General features: G+C 39.2%; 1 protein-coding gene across 2 annotated transcripts in view; it reads left to right on the top strand.

Annotated features, from left to right (window-relative positions):
- The window catches only part of LOC134530729 (paired box protein Pax-1), a 144,811-nt gene extending 120,330 nt beyond the window's left edge, over positions 1-24,481 (top strand). Inside the window, exons 1-2 of one of the 2 annotated variants that reach the window (XM_063365851.1) lie at positions 12,039-12,227; positions 19,724-24,481. In XM_063365851.1, coding sequence (XP_063221921.1) covers positions 19,807-20,520 — 714 coding nt within the window. In that variant the 5' untranslated portion in view covers positions 12,039-12,227; positions 19,724-19,806 and the 3' untranslated portion in view covers positions 20,521-24,481. Of the gene's footprint in view, positions 1-12,038; positions 12,228-19,723 lie in introns of those variants that run through there. The other variant, XM_063365850.1, reaches the window with a different exon arrangement.
- The last annotated feature ends 972 nt before the right edge of the window (positions 24,482-25,453 follow it).

The raw sequence follows: 25,453 nt of genomic DNA, 5'->3' as shown, positions 1-25,453 counted from the left end.
TCCTTTCTGGAGATCCTCCCCACGAAAATTAGAAAAAAAAAAATTACTCTTTAAAACATTATTAACCTAACCTGGAATTTAAATTTTGACGATGGTTTTGTTAATTTATCTCCGGGTTAAAAAGTACACAAGTTTACAGTGTATGGGCATAGACCACCCGATGAGATTACTTGTGTCTGTTATCTCCTTAATAGAACCCTTGGGCTGCAGATACCTGAAAATATTACGTTTTGTTAATTGGTAAATCAATTGCAAGTACCATTTTAATAAAGTAATGGAAGTTATTAGCTTATAACTTATATGGTGTGCATATATACGTATTCAGCATGAGATTGAAGTCAAATGACAAACTTCAGCTGTAGGTACACCACAAAAACAAAATTGAATAATAATTGTGTACTACCTTCGGTCTAAAGTACTTCCCAAGGCTAGAACACGCCTTTCAATTTGGGACTAAAAAACATTTTGACGTGACAACGTCTAATAAATCGATGAACGCCGGCTGCACGCACGAAGAAGTGTCCCGTTACACACATTGTCCCGTTACGCTGTGTCCCGTTACGCTCATTGCACGCTTGCGCCCCATCTATCTCTCTTACACTCGATTGGAACAACCATCGTTTTGACTTTTTCGAGGCACATTAAACTTGAAACACTCCCATTCGTTTCCTACTTTTCCTATCATCGTCCTATCATTAACAGAATAACACAGATCGGAAGAAGTTAAATAGCAAACATGTATAAAATATATAGTTAAAATAATATCTTCGTTAAAGTAATAAACATTTTTGAATTAATGAGTGCAAATAAATGTAAATTTTTCAATTAAATTGTAGAGTTAATTTCACTCATTCTTTGTATCCATACAAAATAGTGATAATTCAATAAAAATAATTCAATTTTATTCATAAAAGTATGCAATCAATGTTTTGTTATGACGTTGTCACGTTAAACTATCGTCCGTAAACCAACTTTACAGACAACCATTTTTTTATTAGAATTTTATAAAAATTGTAATAAAATATTTTTTAAATAATAATTAGTTATTATTTATAGCAGAAAAATTTGTCTATTAAATTTTCAAAGTTTTCGATGAATTAGACTTAAAGTTGCATAAATCGTTTCTCGGGTAAATTTAAATTATTAGTGTAATTTTGAATTATAACTCAGAAAATTTCAATCATGCTATTCAATTAGTTTCCATTTAGGACATGTGACCGAGATTTTTAAAATGGGACTATGATAGATAACTATTCAAAAGATATGCATCTGTTATATTTTTTTAAGGAAAACTGCATTATTTAATAAGTCTATAAGTAGAGAAATGTTACAAGTAGCATGAATATATAAAAACTAGCTGTTGGGTGCCTAAAACCCTAAGGCATGTTCTATAATGAAACGTAATCAGAGACGGGTGTCACGGAGCAGAGTTCCTACAATGGCATGCCCGCAGGGGTTAGCTCGGCAATGCTGAGCTCTTTCGTTTACGTCGCTCCGTGCGACCAATAGAAGCCGGGTACTTGACTGCAGTTGTAGCCATGTTTATTTATGTTCTAAATACGTTAAAAATTGTTTTAAGTACAGTAATATTTAGAGTTTTATTATAACTTTATCGTTTATTATTATTTTTGCAAATTTTGCCCGTGCTATGAAAATTGTGTGTATGTATGTATGTATATATATATATATATATATATATATATATATATATATATATACATATATGTGTAGGCCTATATATATATATTTAATTAAATTAATAGTTGTAACCATGAAATGCAATCTTATAGAAAGTCATTTGTTACGTTTCCGCACATTGTGGAAGCAGCAGACGGGATGGTGATTGTTCTCCGTTTCCGTGCCACTGCAGAACTGACCCAACACCACAGCTTCCACTCCGGAACAGGTCGGGGGGCCGCGGAGGGAAAACAAACACGTCTGCGCGTAGGACGACGTTCCTGATTCGCCGCGGGGGTCGTTAAGGGCCGTTTTATCGACTGTTCCCTCCCCGCGAGGAACCGCAGGAATGCGCGACCAGTTGGCTCGGTGACTCAGTCGCCGCCAGGACGGCCTGTCTCGCGTCACTCGTCTCAGACTTGACAGCTATCAGAAGTACCCACGTGGTTCCCGCGGAACCCATTTCCCTGCCGTCGTCGTTGTGGTGCCCAGCACGTCTGTTTTGTCACACCGCGTGCGTCTCTGTGATATCTGTTCATTATCATCGCTGGGTTCGTCTGTTTGTCAATGTGTTGTCCCAGGTGTTTTTTTTTTGTCTTCAATTGCCTTTTTCTGTTGCAACTGTCCCGTCGTTGCGAGCCCACCGTGTCGTAATATTTGTGTCGTAATATCTATGTTGTAATATTTTTCCTGATCAATTCCTTCCACTGAATTTTCTGTGCTGTCTATGTTTTTTTAAATATTTGAGCTCGGCTGATTTAGGCTGGTTTTCTGTGTGTTTGCATTTTCATTTTTTTGTTGTTTATTATGTCACACCGTGAAACCATTAATGGCGTATGTCCAAAACAAAAAATAGGTAAATCAATTTTCCTCATTCAAAGAACCATTCAAAGAACGTATCACGTGGTACGTCATAGATTTGTAACGCAAAAACTATATCTGACGTTTTTAAAGTGGAGAAAAACTTTGTTCCACGAAAAAGTCCGAGGAAATGTGAAAATAAGATAGAATTAACCTACATTCTCGTTTGTTCAAAATTTTTCTATTTAGTAATTTGATAGTTTAGACCGAAAAATATTTTATGTCGTATGAAAAGACAATTTACAATGTGCTTCATGCACGTTTAACCCGTTCCTTTGTAAGAATTTAATTTTAATAACATATAGAAATGTAGTTCTTCCTTGTTTACTTACGCCAAATGATAGTTGGTGTGTACAGCTTGATTAAGTACCTACCATATATCAGCATGATTTAACAGTAAATTATTTTGGGTTTTTTGGTTGAATTTTAGGAATGTTATAGCAGTGATCACATTTAGAATTTTTGGGCTAGTTACTGGAACTCAAAACCTTTTTTTGTCAAAATAAAGAAATCGTAAGGTAATGCATAGCTTAAATAGAATAATAATTTTGAAGGGAATGAATGGCGCAAAGACCTTTGTAAACGGAATTTTAGAACTAACATACGTTTCTTTACACCGACGTTTCGCACCGCTTTTATGTTTAAATTTCGCATCTTTTTTGTCTTATTTTAACATTAGCGTCTGGTCAGTTTTATTTACTATTTCCCGGGTTGCCTCTATACATATATGATGAACGCAGGTGCATGATTTCGAGCAATATATTTTACGTGTTAACAATTTAGCTCTCAGCATACGACATTTCGTGTAAATGGAACGGGAGTTGATGAACGGAAATGTGGGAAAAAGATGGCGGACTCACATGTAGCAATTAGGACTGCGTTTAGTGCTCGAAGCTGTAGAGCACACATGTATCTCACTCAGCTTTCCCAAACAATTAAAATTTAAAAAAAAAGTTAATTCGTATTCATAACATTTGGAAAAAAAAAATTATTAGTTATGATTTAATTAGACACCAAAATTCAACTCATCACACTCTAAAAATATATTTTCTTTACCAAAATTAGCAAATAAACAACCACTACGTCTCCCCCCCCCCCCCCTTCCGCACGGCATAGTGCTCGCTGTGGGAGCGCGCAGAATTACAGCGTCTAAAAATCTCCCATTCGATGATCCCACCGCTTTCTTCGGTGGTAACTGTTTCCCGGTACAGCATCCATTGCATGCTAGGGGTTGTTGATTAATTAACAGAATATAGCTTGTTAAACATAGTTGGAAAAATGCCTTGTCAAGCTGGTAACTTGAATACGTTAATTTTGGAGGTAATGTTATAAAAATGAAATCACTCAAGCTAGAAATGGAATAGAAAAATCCATAGCTGTATAAAGGTGACAGGTATTCGCTAGGAAGAATATTAATCTTAGGTATTGTTAAAACAAAGATGTTTATCAGCTCATCAGCAAGGAAAGGGCGTTAAACTTCATAATAAAAAAAGGCGCGTCTTTCCATCATTTTGGGAAAGGGAGGCCTATAAACATGGAAAGTATTGTAAACAAAAATTCCCTAACTTCTTGTCTCCATCATTCGAAATAGAATATTTAGCATGTAATTGTGATAAGGGCAAGATGGCGGGTGTTATAAATGAGAGAGAGAAGAGCGAGGCTGGAGGCCGACACGTGTGAACCACCTCCCAGAGAGGTTGCGACGAGCGCCGCCAGGGGCGCTGGTGACCCACTGCCTGCAGGGCCGCCAACCTTTGTCACGAGACGCCGCCGACGCCCGCCCCTGCGCGCGGCGAGGGTTTTTGAAACGCGAGCCTAACCCCTCCCCCTTTCGCTTCCAACAAGCATCCAGCAGTATCTAAATCACCGGAGCGCTTTAGGCTTTAAGGGTTCTAAGAGAAAGGGAAAAGGGGGAGTGATGTACGAGCGTGGGCGGGGGAGGAGGGGACATCGTCTCACCCCCATAGCGCGGCCCCGCGTGTGTGTGTTTTCTATTCTCGTTTCTTCGTTCCGTGGCGGCCGGAGCCCCCACTTTGAAGGAATCCTCCGGAACAAATCGCCAGATTCTTGCGGCAGTTGTAAAAAAAAAAGTTTTATTTTTCTTCTTTTCTTCTGTGCTCTCCCTGCCGCTTTGTCGGCGTTTATAATCGTCCTCCAGATGGATGCGAAACACAGATATCAAGAACAGGGGCAGGAAAACTGAAAAAATAAGCGTAAGTGAAACTCTTCCTACAGCCTGTTGGGTGACTCATCAGAGAGCACGGAAATGTGCAACGTTGCAACATTCAGGAGCGGGGCGCTCGATGCAGGAGTGGGGAAGAGGGAATGTTGAGTGCCCCTCTCTCCACCAGTTGGGGTGGGGAAGGCAAGGCAGAAGCACAGCCGCTGATTGACCTCTTAAATGAAAATTGAAATTGAAAATGAATAATGATAGAACAATATCGATCACAAGATCCGAAACAGCTATCAACACAGTATTTTGTATAGGGCCTACCTTTATTTAGATGTACGCACTCGAATATCGAATTTAATAAACATATTTTACCAATTATAAACTCATTTCATTATTCAATTTAGCTGAAGACCCGGCCACTAATTCATAAAGATATATTTAAAAAAATACTTACATGTGTTTTAAATATTGGTGTACACTACAAAATAGCTATCGCTCTATCTATGAAGTTAAACTTCGAAAGCATGTGATGGCCGCGTATAGTAATTTTTTAGCTAAAAATATGGTCAAACTGTGTTAACAAAATCACACACATTCATAAACACAAGTATTTTTAGAAGTGAATTTTTTTTCGCTAGCTGAAAACTTTATGAATTGAACTCTATATTCGAAAGCCAGAACTAAATAAACTGTGTTGTTCATCAAATTTCGTTCAATGAACGGTTTACTGAGTTATTTAAAATAATTTTTTTCTGCTACAGTTAAAGCAAGCTTTAAGTGTTGACAAACAATTGGTGCAGGTGCGAGTCATTGTATGCTTAAGTGGAATTGTGTGCGGCTGTGAAGAGGGATGACATAAATAGATACACGACTATTTCAAGACTATAAACATCTATTCCGCAATAGAATGCACTCGACTTTGCCTGAATGTAAGCAAGACCTATAGAGTGATCGTTTGGTATATAAAAATGTTGCATCCTTTGGCGGTTCTTTTTATGACTTTTGCGATGGGGAAGATTGATTTAAAACTTTTTGCTGTCGTCTTGGTGTTGTCCAGAATATCTGTTTTGTCTCATCGCTGGGTTCGACTATGCGTTTATGTGTTGTTTAGATACTCTGGAGTATCTGTTCACTATCTTTGTTGTGTTCGTCTGTTTGTCGCTGTGTTATCAAATAACATGTTTTGTCAGTTTTTACGGTTCTATTTGCAACCGTCTCGTCATTGTCAGCCGCCTGTGTTCGTCTGTGCTGTGATATTGTTCTAATTCCTTCCACAGAACTGTCTGTGCTGCCCACACACTTCACTTTTGACATCGGCTGATTTTGGCTTTTTTTCTGTGTGCTTGTGTATTTTTCCCTTTTTTTTTCGTTCTTGAGGTTTTGCTATGCCATAATACAGTGTAAATCAGCAATGGGGAATGTCTAGGTCATGTATTATTCGCGAAAATGTTTCCATACCAAATGTGTGTTAAAACTTTGTTAGCTTTGTGTTTCGTAGTTGTCTGGGTTTATTTCAGGCACACGTCTACTGTCAGCACACCAATCACAGCCGTGCAGTGCGGGAGCAGACGCGTCCTGAATGGCCCGGTCAAGCAGGGCACCGGCTGCTCTTGCAGACGGCCGCCAATTACAAAGGAGCAATCGCTAGCGCAGGCGTACATCGTTGCAGTATGACAAACGATTATATCATTTCGCTAAAGTACATGCCATATCGATGTCCGAAAATCATCCTTCGTGTAGTTACGCGTAATTGAGTAAACACTTGTTCTCGTTGTTGATTAATAACTGGTTTACCTATAGTCGTCGTGGGCGTGTCAGGAGCATTGTAGCCCAGTCCTCAACGTAAAACAGGTGTACTGAATGATAAAAGGGTGAACACCAGATGTCAAGTTAAGCTGTGACGCACTGTGGCTTTGCCGCTGGGACCACGGATGTTCGTAAAGTGTTCCAGGCTCTTGGCGCCTTCTTGCACGCGACCGCCCCGCTCGAGATTGGTGTGGTTTGGTGTTAATTAGGTATCCAGTGGCATGTTTGTGCCGCTGGAGCGGGGGACCGACCTCGCAGAGGACTTCCCTCCTCCCCCTGCTCCCTGAATGTATGTCACCCCCAAGCAGGCCAGGGGTGACCAGTGTCGCGGGCCAGACGCGGCGCTTCTGAGAGCACTTCTCTCCAGCCGGTGTGGTGCCGCTTCCAGACTTCTTCGTTATCTGAGATAGTATGATAGTTTACACAGGTTTTTTTACGTGGAGTTTATTAAAGTTGCACTTCTTAAGGGGCATTCAGGGTGACATTTTTAGCAAGCAGCGGGAATGCAATGGAGCGCGCGCGTGCACCGTGGACGGAAGTTTGACATTATGGCCTAACGCGCATGCGCTGAAACATCGAGAGACTGGCCTATCAGGTTCCAGATTATCCTTTATTCACCGATCGACGTAGCTGTGTGGATGCGCTGTAGCCATATTTTAAAACGTATTAAACTTTTGGTGATACATGCAAGCATTGGCGAAAATCTGTAGAATTCCCGGGGGGAGGGGGCAATAACGTTTATCATTCCCATTTCACAGTTTTGATTTCACAAGCGCAATCGGACTTCCTCAGAGAGTGACTTTTTAATTCCAGAAGGAGGGGGGAGGGGGCTCCCTAGAATTTACTTTCATTCATTCAAGTGTACCGTAAGATATATTTATACCTGTGCGTTTGTGGTTACATCTAACGACCTTAACTACTTATTTGGTTTAATTTATTAATGCATACACTTAAGTTAAAGTTACATTAAAGTTTTCCTATAAACTACATTTTTTTGTTTTACTTTCAGGAGCAAGCGCAACTGTTTTGTGAGGGTATAACTTCGCGTTTGTGGTGCTTTACGGAAATCGATATTTGGCGTATAATTATCATCATATCTTTGGAACTGTTTGAGATATCAAAATAAAATACTGACTAAATTAACCCTAAAGTTACTATTGTTAGCATTCTGATTTCAAGTTTACTATAGCATAAGCCGTTCTTGAGTTATATCATTACGTTCAGACAAACATTGTTTGACTTTACATGTTTAATGCTAGATTTTCTTTAGGTATCTAATCCGCTAAAATAAAAAATAAAAATTTAATCTAGGTTTAATTATTCTAAAACCACAGCCACCTATAATTTACTCATTTTCTTACAATTATGATACATAACTAATCCCAACCTTTAAAAAAACTGAATGTAGGTTTGATTTTACTCTTTACGAAAAATTTCTGCATAGCTATCTGAGCTTAAATCAAGTAGGGTGACTATTTTGAAATTTAATGAGAACTACGCTGAGTTATTGCATTTGACGCCCGTATTAATTCGTAAACATAGTTTTTACAAATTTCGTGAGAAAAATAATATGATGATTTCAGGTTATATTTGGTTTCTTAAAAACTCGGTTGAACTTGGGATGTTGATGTTCACGTAAAATTTAAACATAATTCGTTATATTATTTTTTAATGTTGTGTGAATAAATGACACTATATTCAGAACCCTTGCCTAGGAAAGCTAATTTACAATAACCTAGCATTATTTTGATAGTATGTAATGTTTCTACCCAGAAGTTCCTCCTATGAAAGAAATATTTTGTAAAGGATAATAAATTTCTTTGTAATTATATAAAAATTAAATTAATTACAAGCATTATACTAAAGGCCACAATTGTTTTTTTTTTAATTTTAATTGTTACATTACCTTTTTAGTAAAACTTGGCAAGCATTCTGAGAACTGATATGAATTCAAGATTTCAGGTTTGTCCTATAATTTAAGTTTATCAAAAACATGATATTAGCATATTTCAGGAGTTGAGTGGAAAAAGTTCAGTCAAAGTTGAAAAAAAAACTCAAGTCGCAGCATGAAATTAAAATCTATTGAATAAAACTCGAACACTGACTGACAGACAACGCACAGTTTAAACCGATGGATCTAGAAGCATGAAAATTTTCACTATAACGTAAGAGAGCACTAAGAAAGTATTTTTTTGAAAATTCATCTCCTAAGGGGGTTAAATAGGGAATGAAAGTTGGGGAAATCCCACTGGGCACACGGCTAGTACCTATATGTATTTCTCCTATGCCTATTTTCGCGTTAGCACAGCGAGAAAACTGCACGTCAGTTCGGGGACTTGGACGCACAGACGATGCTACACTGATGCACCAGCAAGAGTCGTCCTAACCGCTGCAGTGATGCTGATGCCTCATTCGCAGTAAACCTCATGATGATATGTGACGTCATCAATGTACGTCATGCGATAAGATCGGCGCGTGCCTTGTGCGAGTCGGGTGCGTATGTCGGCACGAGGCCAGAAATGTGTATCTTTCCTGGTGCGGACAGGATCTCATGACCGTCTTGGATCAAATACAATAGCCCGTCACGTCCGTCCGTCCGTCGGCTCGAAGAGCTTCTTAAGGTCGTAATATGCTGTGCTAAGGCGTATTACTGCAATACCGCCCAGGTGTGCTGCCTGGCTCAGGAAACCTCCTAGGTCAATGGCTTTTTTGCTATTTGATTTTGGGAGCACGTACTGTTGGACGGTATTTTTCTATGCTATATAGGTACAATACCGATACTAATATGCCTTACCACAGTGCCCCCCAGTAGTGGCTACCTCCTTATATCGGAGTCTGATCTGCTTATATGTATTTTACAGTGTTGTTTTGGTATTACATATGTCTAAATAAAACTCTTGATTGCAGGACAGAACTGTTAGTGTATGGAAATCACACACGAGTGGAGACTTCAATGTATTCGTAACATATTATTTGTTTTAGGTTGCAATTAAAAACGTACCGTGCCTTCAGTAACACAGCCGGAACTGGAGGTGAAGTCTTCTAGCCTGGCCATGTTCATCTTACATAGGAAGAGACCGGAACAATTCGTGTTTTCAGTGACATCAAGAATAGATTCCGCCATCTTCTGCATACTCCGGCAAATGTCGCCTTTTCATTGGCTGCCGACTGGTGAGACGTCTCAACTTGGTAGCCTGTGATTCTATACTTCTCTAGTTGAGGGTTTCTCACTGTCGAAGAGTAGTCCCTATAAATTTGTGTACCAATCGCGGAAGCAGCTCAGATTAATTTTACCCTATCACGAAATGAATTCGCGAATTTTTCCGATCCCTAGACATAGCTAAAAAGCCTTAACACAACAGGCAGTAAGCTTGTGAGGAACCAAACCTACAGTCGTATGCTTAAGACTATTTTGAATTAGCAATTAATTTTTTTGGACACGATTTTATTTTTATTCGTGTTAAATTTAGAACACAGCTCGCTGAGGACGTTTACTCATAGGTCCGCAACTGCGGGGTAGAGACCTGAACATTTCGCGGAATCATTTCGTGATAGGCTAGAATCCCAATACGTTTGCCTTTTTGCTGCTTCGGAGATTGGGCTACAATTTATCTGAAGAACTCTGGGCCAATGAAAAACCTTCAACAAAAGAAGTATCGAATCACGAGCACCACAATTAACAGGTGTCACGAGTCAACAGCCAATGAGCAGAAGTAATTTGCCCGAGTGCATGGAGGATCATGGAGTCCATCCTATGAGTTACGGAAATTGCGAACTTCTCCGTTCTCTACTGCTGGGCTGGGATCACAGAGTATCCGTGGTGCGCCACGATTGGCCGATCACTCAACCTATCACAGCGCACCAATGGAGGTCTGCTTGCCAGTATTGAAATTGGTATTTTATATTTACGATATAATTTCGGGTCATGATCCCCGAAAGAAGAAATATACGAATTTACACTCGACGCACATGTACACAAAAAAATTTCAATTTTACAAAAATTTCCTTTGGGAACCATTTGCCAAGAAATAGTTCGAAATACTACAAAAATGACACTTTAATTATGTATAACACATGGCTATGGTTATTTTTGCATATAAAATACATTTTTAGAGATAATACAATTTATTTCTTACGAAAATTGGTATATAATTTATTTATTTCAAATGATGATTCAATAAAGCATAATTTTTTAAACCATAGAAAAGATAATAGAATATTCAAAATTGTACTTTATTTTGTTGTATCGTGCTTATTAATGTGCACCATTAAAACTAGAATACTACTTAAGAAACGGTTTGCAAATTACTTTAACTACTGGAGGTACTGGGTCAACACAAAGAATAAATATTTGGGTAAGAATACGAACCCAGTATTACTGGGAACATTATTTTTGCGTGATACAGTTTTCAGGTTAGTGTAAAAATTTACAAATATCTGTAATTTAAAAAAAATATTTCTGTTCCATTTACAAAAAGGTTTTTAGCAGTCCTGATACAATAGTCCTTCAGGAGTTGTTATTTCTCCTTGTGTGTATGGTCCTGACGGGGCAATACACAGGTGCATACGTCGCGTTACGAATTCTTTTATTTAATAACTGCCGAGTTCTGCTAAAGTAACACGAAGCGCGCCTATCACTTCCGAGAGATCACGTTCCAGAGAGGTTCCGGCTACCACTTAATGTGCGTACTGTAAATGCATTTTCGACCTTAGCTACGAAATTACAGGTTTTAAAATTTAAGTTCGCCGGGTTGTCGGACCATCGGGCATTCCGGACCGTTGGATGCCGGACTATCGAAAACCTACTGGACAGTTTTGATGTCGCACATAATTAGGGCAGTGTACATATTTTTTTTTTTTTCGCGAAAAGCTTTCGATTCCAGCAATGCGTCGAAACACCTTTAGCATCGCCTGCGTTTCGTGATTCGTTGATGTTCTTTCAGTTGCACGTCTCCTGTAGGCTCACGAATCACGATCGTTAAGTGCAGAAGCCACCGCGGCCCGGCCAAATAAGGCAATGGCTTCTCTTACAAGGGAACAATCGCAAGCGCAGTGGTCAGATTTATTCGCCGCTACTCGTCATCCACGAAGGAGGCTCTGAAATCGTACCAAACGTGAGGACTTGTTCATGTGAATGTGCGGGCCACGGCTCGGCTCGGCGTGGTGGCAGCCATGGAGCCGCTCGGGAGCGGGAACAAAGCCCGCTCTGTGCGGGCCGCGCTGGGAGGAGCTGGCGGCTCTTCAAGTCGTCGGGCGGGCGGCCCGGCGGAGGCGCGCAGGCGGGGCGCGCACAAAAGGTCGGCAGGAGAAACAAAACACCCACGGCGCGGCGGCGGGGAGAACAGCGCGGTAATTCAAACATCCCGGGAATTGGCACAATCCTCGCCGTGCCTCCCGGCCGACGCGCTACATTAAGCCCCGGGCCCGCGGACCGCTTCCAAAGCATCTGTTTTTAACGCGCGCGCGCGCGGGGCGGTGTGCGGTCTTCGGCTGTGAGCTCCTCCCAGAGGAAACAACTGGGCGCGCGTGCGTGCAGCACGCAACAAGTCCGCGCCCACGCCGTCAACGAACAACAGCAAATGTACCGACATTTCAGTGAAGAGTGTGCCTCGGATGAACTGAGAGTTCTTCGTTATTTCAAATAACTGGATCTCCGTGGAAACTGCGCCGTGTATCTACTTGCGGATATTGTTTTTTCGGTGTAAATAAGGTAATCAAATCACCCACGTGGCATGTGTATTACTTAGTTTTTGAATGTTTTTCTTATACATAACAAGATTATTTTTGGCAGTTCGTTTTCAATTTACGTAAACGTTGCAACCGTAAATTTACGAAGATAACGATAAATTAACGAATATCACAGGATAATTAGTAATCAGGTTTCTTCGTAAACATAAAGTGAAAAATTTTAACAGTGTTCTTACGCAAGTGGTTCTACTTCGTGCAGCGATATAGTTCTAGCACAAGCCAGAAGTTGTTTCGTAATTTTTTTTCTTTTTTTTTTGTGATTCACTGCGCTTGATTTAGCAAAACAAACGTTGATATTCTCCGTGTGCTCCTGATTATTTTTATCAATATTTTGTTGGTTTTCTCAGTGTGCTTCTGGTCATTCCTGACGTGGCTTCTGGTCATTCTTAACGTGGCTTCTGTTCGTTTTCTCCGAGTGCTTCTGGTTATTCCTGAGAAAACAATACCTTTTTCTTTCCTAGATGAGACATGCATTTGTATTCAGAGTTTCGTTTAATTGACGAATTCCTGTTAGCAAATCAGTACTTACAATATTTTTTATCATGTGAAATTAAACGAAATAGGATACATTACTGAGTTGATTACTATGCCTTGAGAAAGCTGAGAAATGTTATCATGCAAGACGAACTTTCTTCTCCTTCTAGCGAAGCCCTTCTTCTCTTGCGATCGTGAGTGAACATCCCGCATCCCACATGAAAAATAAATAATATTTACCTCCACGCAACATGTGATGACATCTGTTGTTGAAAAGCAGAAATACTTGGCTATGAGTCTTCCAAAATTGAAAAATAACTCACGCTGATTGATTACTCGAATTCGTATTGAAGTATCTGTTTCTAATTTAAACAAATCTCAACATATATCTAGTATTAGTTGCAGAAGCTATTTAGAAAGTGAGAGTATTCGATTCTGGTTGGATAATTTTCTGTTTGAAATATGGAATACGATTTTGTGACATATCAAAATTAGTCAGCATGATTCCAAAAAAAACATTAGTGTAACCGATGACATATATGTGCCGGTACTGTGGCATTTCGTTCACTACAACCAACAATGCTCGACGTCGTGAGAAAGGCAATTGTGCAAAAAGTCCTATGCGGGAAATGCTACATTTGAAAATTGCTGTTTTCAGTTTGAACGAAGTGATAAATTAAAAAGAAAACATAAAAACCTGTGAAGGTACACTTTGAGAAAATGTCTGTGTTTGTACCGAATGTACATGTGTGGAATTGGTAAAAATCATCACACTTGGACATTTGCATCGCTTTAATCGAAATGTAGTGAAATTATAGCATCGAAGAATCGGTACCAAGATACAGTACTACAGAAGGAAAATAATGATAAGATTCCCTTAGATGAGTCATGAAGGATTTGAACTTCCTACAGAATTATTTGGTGGATTTTCTGTTACTCAAGCTTAAGGATTAAATAAAATTACTGAAAACCATAGCAGTAACAACAGCTTTACAGAAAAAAAGAACAGAATAGAAGAATTGGAGGCTACCACTGAGGATGCACTGAGGCTAAAACGATGTAACGACGCATTAAAAGAAATTATTTTGATCAAGCTTATTCTGGTTAATGGAACGATGATGACAGTGACTTTGAGGCAGGTATTAAAACGGAAGACTTGAGAGATCTTAAAAATAATAACAAACTTGCAAGGAAGATGACAGCAGCAGAAGAGATTGATTTACACAGCATGGAAAGATTCTAACATATAAGTCTATATTTTAAGAATTTTATATTTGCTTTTCTTAGTTGGGGAAACTATTCGCACCTCAAATAAGTAGTCACCATGCTCAAAGAACTAAGAAATGCAGGCCACATACAATATCGACCTGTTTTACCTGCAGGTGTATAAATATGAAAATTAATCAATTTATTGTATTTCCAAAGAATTATTGTTTTATTTCTCGAAATCTGATTTCTAACTAAGACTGAGTTCTCGTAGTATCCTATCATATCCTACCAGACGTATCCCTCTGATTAGATAGTACCTATCCCTGTTCCGTATCCCTGTACTGATTCCGTATCCCTGTGATGAGATTGTATTCCTGTGTCGTATCCCTGTGATGAGCTCATATCCTTGTGCCGTATCCCTGTGATGTTATTGTATCTTGGTGTAGTATCCCTGTGATGATATTGTATTCCGGTGTAGTATCCCTGTGATGATATTGTATCCCGGTGCAGTATCCCTGTGATGAGATCTTATCCCTGTAATGAGTTCGTATCCTTGTTATGAGATCGTATCCCTGTGTCGTATCCTTGTGAAGAGATCGAATCCCTTTGCCGTATCCCTGTGATGAGAACGTAACTCTGTCCTGTATTCCTGTGATGGTATCGTATCCCGGTGTCGTATCCCTGTTATGAGATCGTATTCCTGTACCGTATCCTTTTGATGAGATCGTAACTTTTTGCTGTAGCCCTGTGATGAAATCGTATCCCTCTGATTTGATCGTATCCCTCTGATGAGATCGTATTCTACGGAGTTAAATTTTCGTCCAAAGCTGCATCCTTTTCGTTAAATGCACGTAGTCAATTTATCGTCAGGACTGAATATTTAATTAATCAAAACCTCTCGGTATTGTATTAGATCAGATCCATACAATTTGGTCTGACAGTTCGAAGACTCTTGTCTGCTTGTAATTGGTCATTACTTGTTTCAGAGGAAGGCTAAGTATAAAAAAATAAGTAATCTTGTGTCGTATAGACTTGGCCTATACGCCTGACATTGTACATGACCTGGCCTCTCGATTCGAAGACACTTGGCCTATATGCCTGACATTGAACATGACCTTTTTGACATGTTGGTCGAGTAACGTCGAAAAATACCTCTTGTTTCGGATTAGCTTGGCCTGTATGAAGATGTGTTGCTTCTTATTATTCGTGGCGATGTCTTTTCTGTGGCAAATGGCCTGGGTTCGACTCTGGTCAATGCACTACAAAATTTTTTGGGGCCAAAATGTTACTTTGTAGGCTCGTTTTCTACTCTCCTTCAGTGTTTCGTACTTAGAGGTGATTCCAACAAGTACTTTTAATGTACTTGGTTATGATTTGAATCATGTTTTTACGTATTGCCGTGATGGTCGGTGCGTCGCGTGCCTCGAGCGAGCGGCCAGCCGACACTTCTGCTGGCTTGCAACACTCCACTGCACGCCGGCAGACGAGTCTCGTTCAGCCAGCACCGCCAGGTGGGGCCTTTGCCTGGCTTCGTCCAACCTCAAAAACTTTTTGGTTAACATGCTTAAATTTTTTTAGGTACTTTGACTAGTCATACATGAAAACTTTTAACTTAAACTTGTATTGGAAGTTATTTTTCTATGCAAGGCAAGGAAAAAAAAACTAAGTTTGTGGGTGAGTATCGATCATAATGGCCCTTACCACATGAGCGACTGGCACTTGGTGTGTGCTAACTCCTCTGGCCTGCTGTTTCATGTAATGTTTTTTAGTTATTGTATCCTGGCGCTTAGACTTGTTAATATATACTTAATTAATCAATTTAACTAACTCTGTACTGTCTGGTATCAAACTGTGGACAAGTATCAAAAGAATCATTCAGTAAATTAATTGCTAATTTGTTTGATGAATTTTGAATTTTCTTCCGAATTTATAGATAATAAATTACGAATTTCCAAGATGGCGGTCAATATGTCATAATTAGCTTACTGGAGGCTGCTAGACTAGGAATCTCAGCCGCTTTTAGGATTTTTCACAATGTTTTATTAAAAAGGTTTTTTTTTACTTACCTTAAATTGCCTTTTTAGGATCAAGCAAGGATTGAAGGGAGGTGATCGAATCAATCATTACTTAAACAATAGATTTTTTTGACAAATTTTGCAACTTTTCCTGATTTTCTACCTAAAAAATTACAGATTTTCGAGATTATGGCCGTAACAAAAATTGTAACAGTGACAGCTTATTTTCAAAATGTAGGTAATTGCGCAATAATCCAAGATGGCAGTCGATGAAAAGTTTCAAGGTAGTGCTAAAGGTCAAGATAATGTCAAATGTCAAAGTCAAAGTTAGGCTCAAGTTCAAAGTAAAAGGTCAAGTCAATGTTAATGTCAAGGTTCAAAATAAATAAAATCGTATTTTAGTAACTTTTTATAAATTTAAAAAATACCTAGTTTCTAACATAAAAATTAATGTTTTTCAAGATGGCAGACAAATTTAAAAATGGTGGAAGTTTTTGTATTAAAGTTTTGTTATTTAAATATTTTATCAATTTTCCCAATTTTCTAGCTTAATATGTGCGGTTTTAAAATATGGCGGCCGTATTGAAACGTGCAATTGTGACGTCATCCAATATTGTTGTCATAACTAAAATTGCAATGTTTGGGAATTGGGGCGCTCGATTCCAAGATGGCAAAATTCAATTTGGCGGCCGAGGTCAATATCAAGGTCATCCAAGATGGCCATCGTGACGTCACAATCCAAGATGGCGGTCGGAAACAAGTTGACAAAAAAAAAGTTTTTAATACCTCAAGAAAGATATTTAAACTTCGTACAACACATGGCTATGGTTAATTTTTGCATAGGTATGTTATATTAAATAAGTTTTTCGATATAATACTGAGTAGATATTTCTTACGAAAATTGGCGCATTATTTTATTTTTTAATTGATCTTTCATCCAAGCATAATTATTTCAAAACCACGGAAAAGTAATCGAATATTCAACAATTTGACTTTATTTTCTTAAATCATGCTTATTATAAGCGCAGTTAATACTGGAAAGCTATTCAGGGAACGGTTAACAAATAACTTTAACATATGGAGGTTATGGGACAGCAAAGCATAAATTGCCGGGTAAGAATTCGAACCTAATATTTCTGCAAACATTATTTTGTAGTGTAGTTTACATGTAAATAGGTAATTATACAAATATATGTAAATTTACAAAAATATTTCTTTTCCATTTACGCAAAAAAATTACAGTGAACGAATTTTGAAACAACGTATTACCTAATATTTTGGCATAAATTTGTGTTATAAATTTTCCAGTAAAATGTTATTCATTTTTGCACATTATTATGTATATATTTTCAGTTTCACAGTAGTCTTCAGTCCGTGTAGCCTCATACGAGTGCAGCCTAGTTTTGATGTATTATACGTAGAGACTGAAAAAATTCATGGTTTCAATTATCTCTAGGATCCCCTTCATACTCGGGAAATTTCCAGATGCTAATTGGCTACTTGTGAAACTTGTCAACTGGGATGCTTCCCATTCGATACTTCTTTGGTTGAAGGTTTTCATTGGCTCCAAATCCTCAAGATAAACTGTGAGCTAATCACATAAGTAGGGACCGGACAAATTCGCGGATTCAATGACCTCTAGGATAGCCTCCATTATCCTCTGCACTTCTCAAGTAAACTCGCGTGTGTTCATTGGTTACTAAATTGTGAGTCGTCTCCGCTGGGTAGCTTGTGATTCGACGCTTCTTTGGTCGATAGTCTCTCATTGGCTCAGAGACCTCCAGTTAAACCGCGAGCCAATAGCAGAACCAGCAGAATTGTACACTTGTTTGAATTTCAGCCTATCACGAAATGAATCCGCGAATTTTTCCGGTCCCTACACTTAAGCAATATGACGGTACCCGTGTTTGCATTCTACAATAACGTGAAATGAATCCACGAATTTTTCCGCTCTCTATATGTAGTAAAATTTAAAATGGCTATTGGAAGCTATCTTACCGTTGCTTTTGGTTGAGTGAGTGTATTGCGTAGAAACGGATTGGAGAGTCTATCCTAGAGGTCATTAAAGCGGTTAAATGTGTTCAGTCTCTCAAGGTAAAACAAACTGCTTATTAGTTAGCAGCTGCAAAAAGGCATTTAAATTGAAGTCCGCAAGTTATAAATCAGTCCATATTTTTCTTGTTGAATTTCATCATACCATCATATCCAAAACAATGTGTTAACCACATTAAAAATAAACAGCAAAAGAACTTACAACTAGAGATCCAGAAATTTCTTAAGCTTAAAGACTTGCAGGAAATATACAGCGTTTTTATCGAACAGTAATCATCTTTAGCTACTTTGAGAGCGTTTTAGTCTCAGAAACGGATTCAACCGTTCAATTCATATTAACTTGTTATTGGTTAATTTACGTTATCAAGCGTAAAAACAACAGTTAACCAACTGAAAAAGTTGCAATGATAAACAAGTGCTCGGAAGTAAATTTATCGTAATCCGTAACATTTCTAGTTATAGGATACCATTGAATATAGGCAGTACGGCATCTTTATCTTCTTCATTTTTTGTTTGAAAGTTATAAGACGTCATTTGTAAAAAAACAATCACTGGTGCACAAATTTGTCAAGTAATAACTGAGATTATAGCGAACATTTAATGGAATGGCATAACTCTTACATGTTCATCATATCCCGGAGCAACTGATGACAATGAACTCTTAGATTACTTCGAAGCAGGCTTTATTATTACGCCACATCGTTTTATGCGCCCTTATTTTCTGCGATAGAGTACATGATGTATTAGAGGAAAATCACAACGAGGGTAGATTTCGATGTCATTGCTTAAAATGCAGTTTTATTGTTGTGTATTATATTATTTGATTTTTATAGTCTATGAACATTGAATAAAGATTAATGGAAAAACATCTCTCTCTTGCACACACAAAGTATCTATGCATGTACAAGAGAGAGTGGAAAAAAGGGGGGGGGGGAGATAGAGAGATATACTATGTATAGTGCATTGTAGATAATCTCAATGAAAACTTGTGAGTTCTTATAGAAGTGTTTGCTTTCAGTTACAAAATGGTTAAAATATTATAATACTGGTCCGTTTGGACAAGCTTCGTTTGTGCTGATTTTTGTGCTATTTTTGTTAACAGGAATGATTGTCCGAAGACGATTCAAAAATGTTCAGATTAGCTGGAATATGCATATACCTACATGTTTGTATTCTCTTTTAATTAGTCTCTTTCTGGAAACTATTATCTCTTTTTTTAAATGAAATCTTTGAAATTTTTATTAAATCAAGTTTATAAATAGGTCATATATAAAACTTCATAGACCTTAGCATTTAACTAAAACCTAGTTTGAAACACCACAGAAATAATCGTCGAATGTGAAAATTTGTTTTCATTAATTTTTATCTATGATTAAAATAATTTTTAGTAGAAGTTTAAATCCTAGACTACTGTTTTACTTTCTTAAACAAATATTTTTCTAGTATATAAACTTTTATGAATATTAAAGTTGTGTGTTTCGAGTGATTTACTTTAGAGAAATTTTATTTTTTATTCAAACTGAATGACAAGTATGTCCGTTTTATAATACCATGAGAGGTATGATCCTTGACGAATTAGCAAACATGCGTCGAATATGGTAGCTAATGTCCCTCGCATGTTTTCCTCGGTCCTCGACCGAGTGTCCAAGTGGTGGTAGTAACAGTAAGTGGTGTGGAGGTGAGGCCAGGAGTGTCGCCTGTGTTGCAGACGCGCAGTGCCAGCAGTACGGCGAGGTGAACCAGCTGGGAGGGGTGTTCGTGAACGGCCGGCCGCTGCCCAACGCAGTGCGCATGCGCATCGTGGAGCTGGCGCAGCTCGGCATCCGGCCGTGCGACATCTCGCGCCAGCTGCGCGTGTCGCACGGCTGCGTGTCCAAGATCCTGGCGCGCTACCACGAGACCGGCTCCATCCTGCCGGGCGCCATCGGGGGCAGCAAGCCGCGCGTCACCACGCCCAAGGTGGTGGCCTACATCAAGGAGCTCAAGCACAAGGACCCGGGCATCTTCGCGTGGGAGATCCGCGACCGCCTGCTGTCCGACGGCGTCTGCGACAAGTACAACGTGCCGTCCGTCAGCTCCATCTCGCGCATCCTGCGCAACAAGATAGGCTCGCTGGCGCACCACCCGCACCATCACCACTCGCACCACCACCCCACGGCCGCGGCGCACCACCCGCACCTCTACAACTCCATCTACCCCACGTACCCGTACCCCGCGGCGGCGGGGCCCAGCAAGCTGGCCGCCTCGCCGGCCGCCCCCTCCGCCGCCGCCTGCTGGCCCAGCTCGCACTCCGTCACCGACATACTGGCCAACGCAGCCGCCGCCCACCACCACCTGGCCACCGCCGCCGCCGCCGCGCAGGTCGACCCGGCGCAGAACTACAACTACTACATGTACCTGCAGAGCTGCGGCGCCGCCCCCGCCGCCGCCGTGCACAACTCGGCGGCGGCGCTCGCCGTCGTGAACGGCCACCACGGGCTGGCGGCGCCGGCCACCTCCTTATAGCCCCCGCCTGCCGCGCGGGGAGGCCTGGACCACGGGGGTGGCGCGGTGTAGCGAGGCGGCCGTGGCGCCAAGGAGCAGTGCCCAAGGAGTACAGAACAATACAGGAGCATTGTGCAGTCAAAATGCAAACGAACCCCATCCCCTTTTTTCCATCTCTTCAGCAAAACATTTTTTTTTGGTTGCTGACGTGTTACCTTGTTTTTTTAACAATAATCACTTCATTAGGGCCTACTATATTTTTTTGACAGTTCTCCGTGAGTTCCTTTGAAGTTTTTAAACAAGCTTTCCAGTATCACCGTTTACGCAGCTACAGTTTGTTTTGATAACCATTTTCAGAACAGACACCCTCGCCTTGGAATAATACCTCCATGTTTAAAACCTTAAATACACGTGTCTGCAATTCACGGACGTAAAAGTTAATAAAGTGACGCGATTTGTACAGCACGAGACTTTCTGGAAAATCTGAACAGTTTATTTGATAGTGTTCTTGACGTAATTATTTAATAAACACTCAAGTGGACACAATTATTTCCATACACTCTGGAAAGGTTTTTTAAAAAAACGTTATTTCGTTTTTGAAAATAATTTTTCCTTAGGGTTAAACTGGCACATATATTGGTCCCTATGACCTTACAGGTGCAACATTCTATATATAATTTGTCGTAACTTATGGAATAATCTTCAGCCGACACACACATTGAGACTGGCTCACATATGTCCAGTGTTTACCCAGTTACCAAAGTAATGTGCAATTTTTCTGACATATAGAAACTGGTTATAGGTGGTGCATGGGTTAAACGTCTTCATTAGAACCTAGAAACTGGTGGTAAGAATATTCTCCTTCTTATAGAAAACTTTATATATCTCTTTCTACGGGCATCTCAGAAATGCATATATACTTGGCTAATAATTAATTCTATATTTAAAATATTGAGAACTGTTGCAAGCATATCAGATAAATTAGAACTCGCGTAAGTTGAAACTTATTATGTATGAGCGGGAAGTGCATTGTTTTATTAAAAATTCGTACTTATTTCAGTCATTTCCACAGTGATTGTTTAGTGAATTTAATAACGCCTATCGAGTGACTTAACTTAAACTGACGTTTTAGAGAGTTTTTCACGTTTCTAAATCCCTTATTTGCTTTAAGGGTGTTTTTACAGACAAACAAACCACTCACTTGTCAAAATTCTCACGGAGTTATGGATTTTTCATGATATGACATACTGTAAAGTAGATGAAGTGCTTTTCTACATCCACCAGCGTCTTATTTTAAGACCAAACACAATGCGGAAATATGTAGTGTTTTATCGGGCCTTATGATGGATAATAATTATACGCCCAATGTTCTGGTCGTCCCACAAACATCAGCCGGACGAATAGCGGCTTCACGCAGTGTCTGTGTAGTAATTCTTGCACGGCCAACAACAGGTTGGGCCTAGGGAGATGGCTGAGGTATATCGATATATTGGAAATATTTCCAATATATCGATATTTCAGGACAAAATATCCACTTTTTTTAGGTTTTTTTTACATTTGGAAAATTATATAATAACTACCGCGTCACTTGTACAGTCTTGTAGTACTTATAAATACTCCATAATAGGCAATGAGAATCAAGTGAATAATAATATATTGAAAAATAACTCTGTAGTATACTTTTACTAATAAGAGCCAAACTTGTTTTAGATAGCTTCATTGCGCAATCTTAGATATATCAGTAGAGACCGGAAAAATTCGGATTCATTTCGCGATAAGCTAACATCCAATTAAGTATACCTTCATAAAACCTTTTGGGATTGGCCCACAATTTATCTGGGGGAACTGTGAGTTAATGGGAAACCCTAATCCAAGAAAGTGGCGAATTACGACAACCTAGTTGAGACGTCTCATGAGTCAGCAGCCAAATGAACAGGTGTCATTTTAGTGAGTATGAAAATCACTGTGGAGTCTAACCTAGAAGTTAGTGAACATGTGAATGGCCTCCAGGATAGACTCCACAATCGTCTACATGCCCGGGCAAACATCACATGTTCATTGGCTGCTGACATGTGAGGCGTTTTAACTTAGTACCTTGTGATTCGATACTTCTTTGTTCGAAGGTCTCTAATTGACCCAGAGTCCTCCAGATTAACAGTGAACCAATAGCAGAAGCAGCACAAAGTTATAATGATTTAAATTTTAGCATACGACGAATTGAATCAGCAAGTTTTTTTCCGGTCTCTACCTAGTATCAAGAAATAGATTATAATTTGATAATAAGTAAAATAAGGTAAAAGTTTGATACTGCGATAACCCGATATATCGTAAACAACAATATTTTCTTAGCGTCGATATAATTGAAACGATGTATCGAAAGATGAGCGGTAAAAGGTTGTCATCCCTGGGCCTGAGCGGGATTCCTCCACGAGCGCAGGACTGTTGTCTGCGAAGCCGGGCGCGGGCGGTAATGTGCTTGTGTTTGCAGTCGGCCTATCACGTGACGAGCGGCGGCGCGCCAGCCCAAACACGGCGTCACTTGCGGCGTTTGTCTTCCCGCCGCGGCAACACGCCTCCTTGCCGTTTTCGCCGCGCTGCGATACCAACAGGAGGGAGGCAGTTTGCCAACTAACGCGATACGAATAAAATATTATTTTCCAACTAATCACGTTCCCACACGTCTGTGACGTCAGCGCGGCAGCGTATTCTCATTACATTTTGTTTTTCGAATGACATTTAGACTGGTTTCATTGGCGAAACTAATTTTATTTGTGTATTTTTACGTATTTTTATCGCTAAACTTAACTTTAAAATTTTCTGAAATGTACCCAAAAACAATTTTTTTTCTAAATTAATGTCAAATTTGAATTAAACATATATCTATAAAAAAAAGAATCCGTAAAAATTGATGGGTGTCGTGAAGTTTGGTGTGAATATGAACTCCGGTGTCATTTTGTATTATAATAATTTATTTTTGTTCGTCGTGAGGGGTTTTAACCGCGTGCTCACAATAACGCGATGTTCCGCTGTCGCGTCGCGCCCTCCGCGTCTCGTTCGTCGCGCTATTGAGATCCCAGCATTGTCCCTCTAGTGCATCCGAGACGTCTCCGAGAATGTAATTGACTCTAATTACAAATTATCCAGGGATATTCGTAAAATGCATTGTTATCTTCGCACATTCACGGGTTCAAAGTTCACTTACTGCGAACATGAAAACAAAAGAATAACCTTGAATTACAATTTTAAAAAAAACTTATGACAACTGGTTAGGACTCGTGCAAAAACACACTTATTTCTTCGACGCTGTTGTTTACCCTGCTTACATCGAATAACAGAGTTTGTAAGTTGAAACACGACGTAATTTCTACGAAGATCTGAAATTAAGATGCACTCTTCTTTCATTTCAGATGAATGATTCGTATAAGAATTCTTAAATTTACTGTAAATTTTTAACAGTGTTCGAAAAGAACAAAGAATAAAGACACGTGAGTCACCCCACTCCCAATGACTTTGTACTGGCAATGTTGGAAGTTGTGTTGGAACGAATCATTTCCTCGAAGTGTGTCATTTTACATCAGTTCATGTTGCGTTACATCCAGTTCATCAAGAGTAGTTATCTTGTTACACAGAGTTGTTCAAGAAGTGTGAAAACTCATTTGCAACGTAGTCGTGCCACCATGTTTTCTTGCACAGTGAGAGAACGGCATAAGAAAGTGTGTTTCACAAATGTAAATAACTCGTTGAAGCATTATCTGCATAATGATGATATGAATATTGTGGTGCAATGTATTATTATACGAACGTATTGTTGAGGCCTGTTGTATGTAAAAAAAGAACGAACCGATATAGTGTTGTTGTATTTAACACCTGAACACGTGTATTTGTTTATGAAACAGTTATATATAACAAATAATACTAAATACGTGTTTTTTATCATTTTAATCCCTTGTGTTACTCCTTTAATTTATATATGTTAAGGAGGAAACTAAAACACCAAAGTCAAGCCAATTAGAGATTCACGCATGGTCTTTATTGTAACGAGATGACAGAGGTCAAGACAGCTTATTTGTTTACTTCCGTGAACTAAACTTTCTAAGCTGAGCCATAAAAATGTATCATGAATATAGTTCCAGTAAAACTATGTAACGCGGCCACACTTCTGAAGTCAAGATACGCAGACAATACCTACGTGCTCCAACTTTTCTAGGCCAAGAGTAAGTATGTAAGCTTTGGAGATTGTTTACTTTTGCCTATACATAAAATATGCATTACTACCAGTTAAAATGGGATAGAATGCAACTAAATAAAAAACCAATTAGTGTTTCATTTATTTATGTAATTTTAAAATTAATAAAATAACATCACTTACATTGACGATGTTGGTTTTTACATGACGTCCATTTATACCCATGTTAAGGATGCATTAGATAATTACTAATAAGAATTTTTACGGAAAACAAATTTCATGGCAAACTCAAACATTTCAGTTCGCTGATCTTCCCACTTTGACACTGAAACAAGGAAAGGATTAAATAACGTTTAGAAAGATTTTTTTTAACGAGCGCAATTAAGAATTTGGTATAGTTGAATAGTCTTGAGCTTAGCAGCGCGTTGGCACTATAAGTGCTGCATGGTATATTACTGTACGCATGCGATTCCTGTAGGCTTTATGGCAGAGGCGATTTCCTCGTGCATATGCCTGACTATTGTCAGGTGGATGTTGAGAACATTTGCGCAATGAATAAAAGTACAATAATAAACACTACCCACAACCAGTTTCCTTGGCCCTTCTTTCACAGGAAGAGAAGTGCTGACTTACGCCTTACGCGATTCGTTAGGAAGCCATGCATTATTTGAAAATCGAGTTTAATTTCATTAGAATGTATTAGCGCCTGCCAGGTAGGCAGCCGGTAAAGTTTAAACGCGTGCCGCGAAGCCTATGTCTAAGGAGAGA

This window comes from Bacillus rossius, chromosome 3, assembly GCF_032445375.1.
Source record: "Bacillus rossius redtenbacheri isolate Brsri chromosome 3, Brsri_v3, whole genome shotgun sequence".
Taxonomy (NCBI): Eukaryota; Metazoa; Arthropoda; class Insecta; order Phasmatodea; family Bacillidae; genus Bacillus; species Bacillus rossius.
Note: the sequence above shows the minus strand (reverse complement) of the source record. Positions and strands in the feature narration are given on the sequence as shown.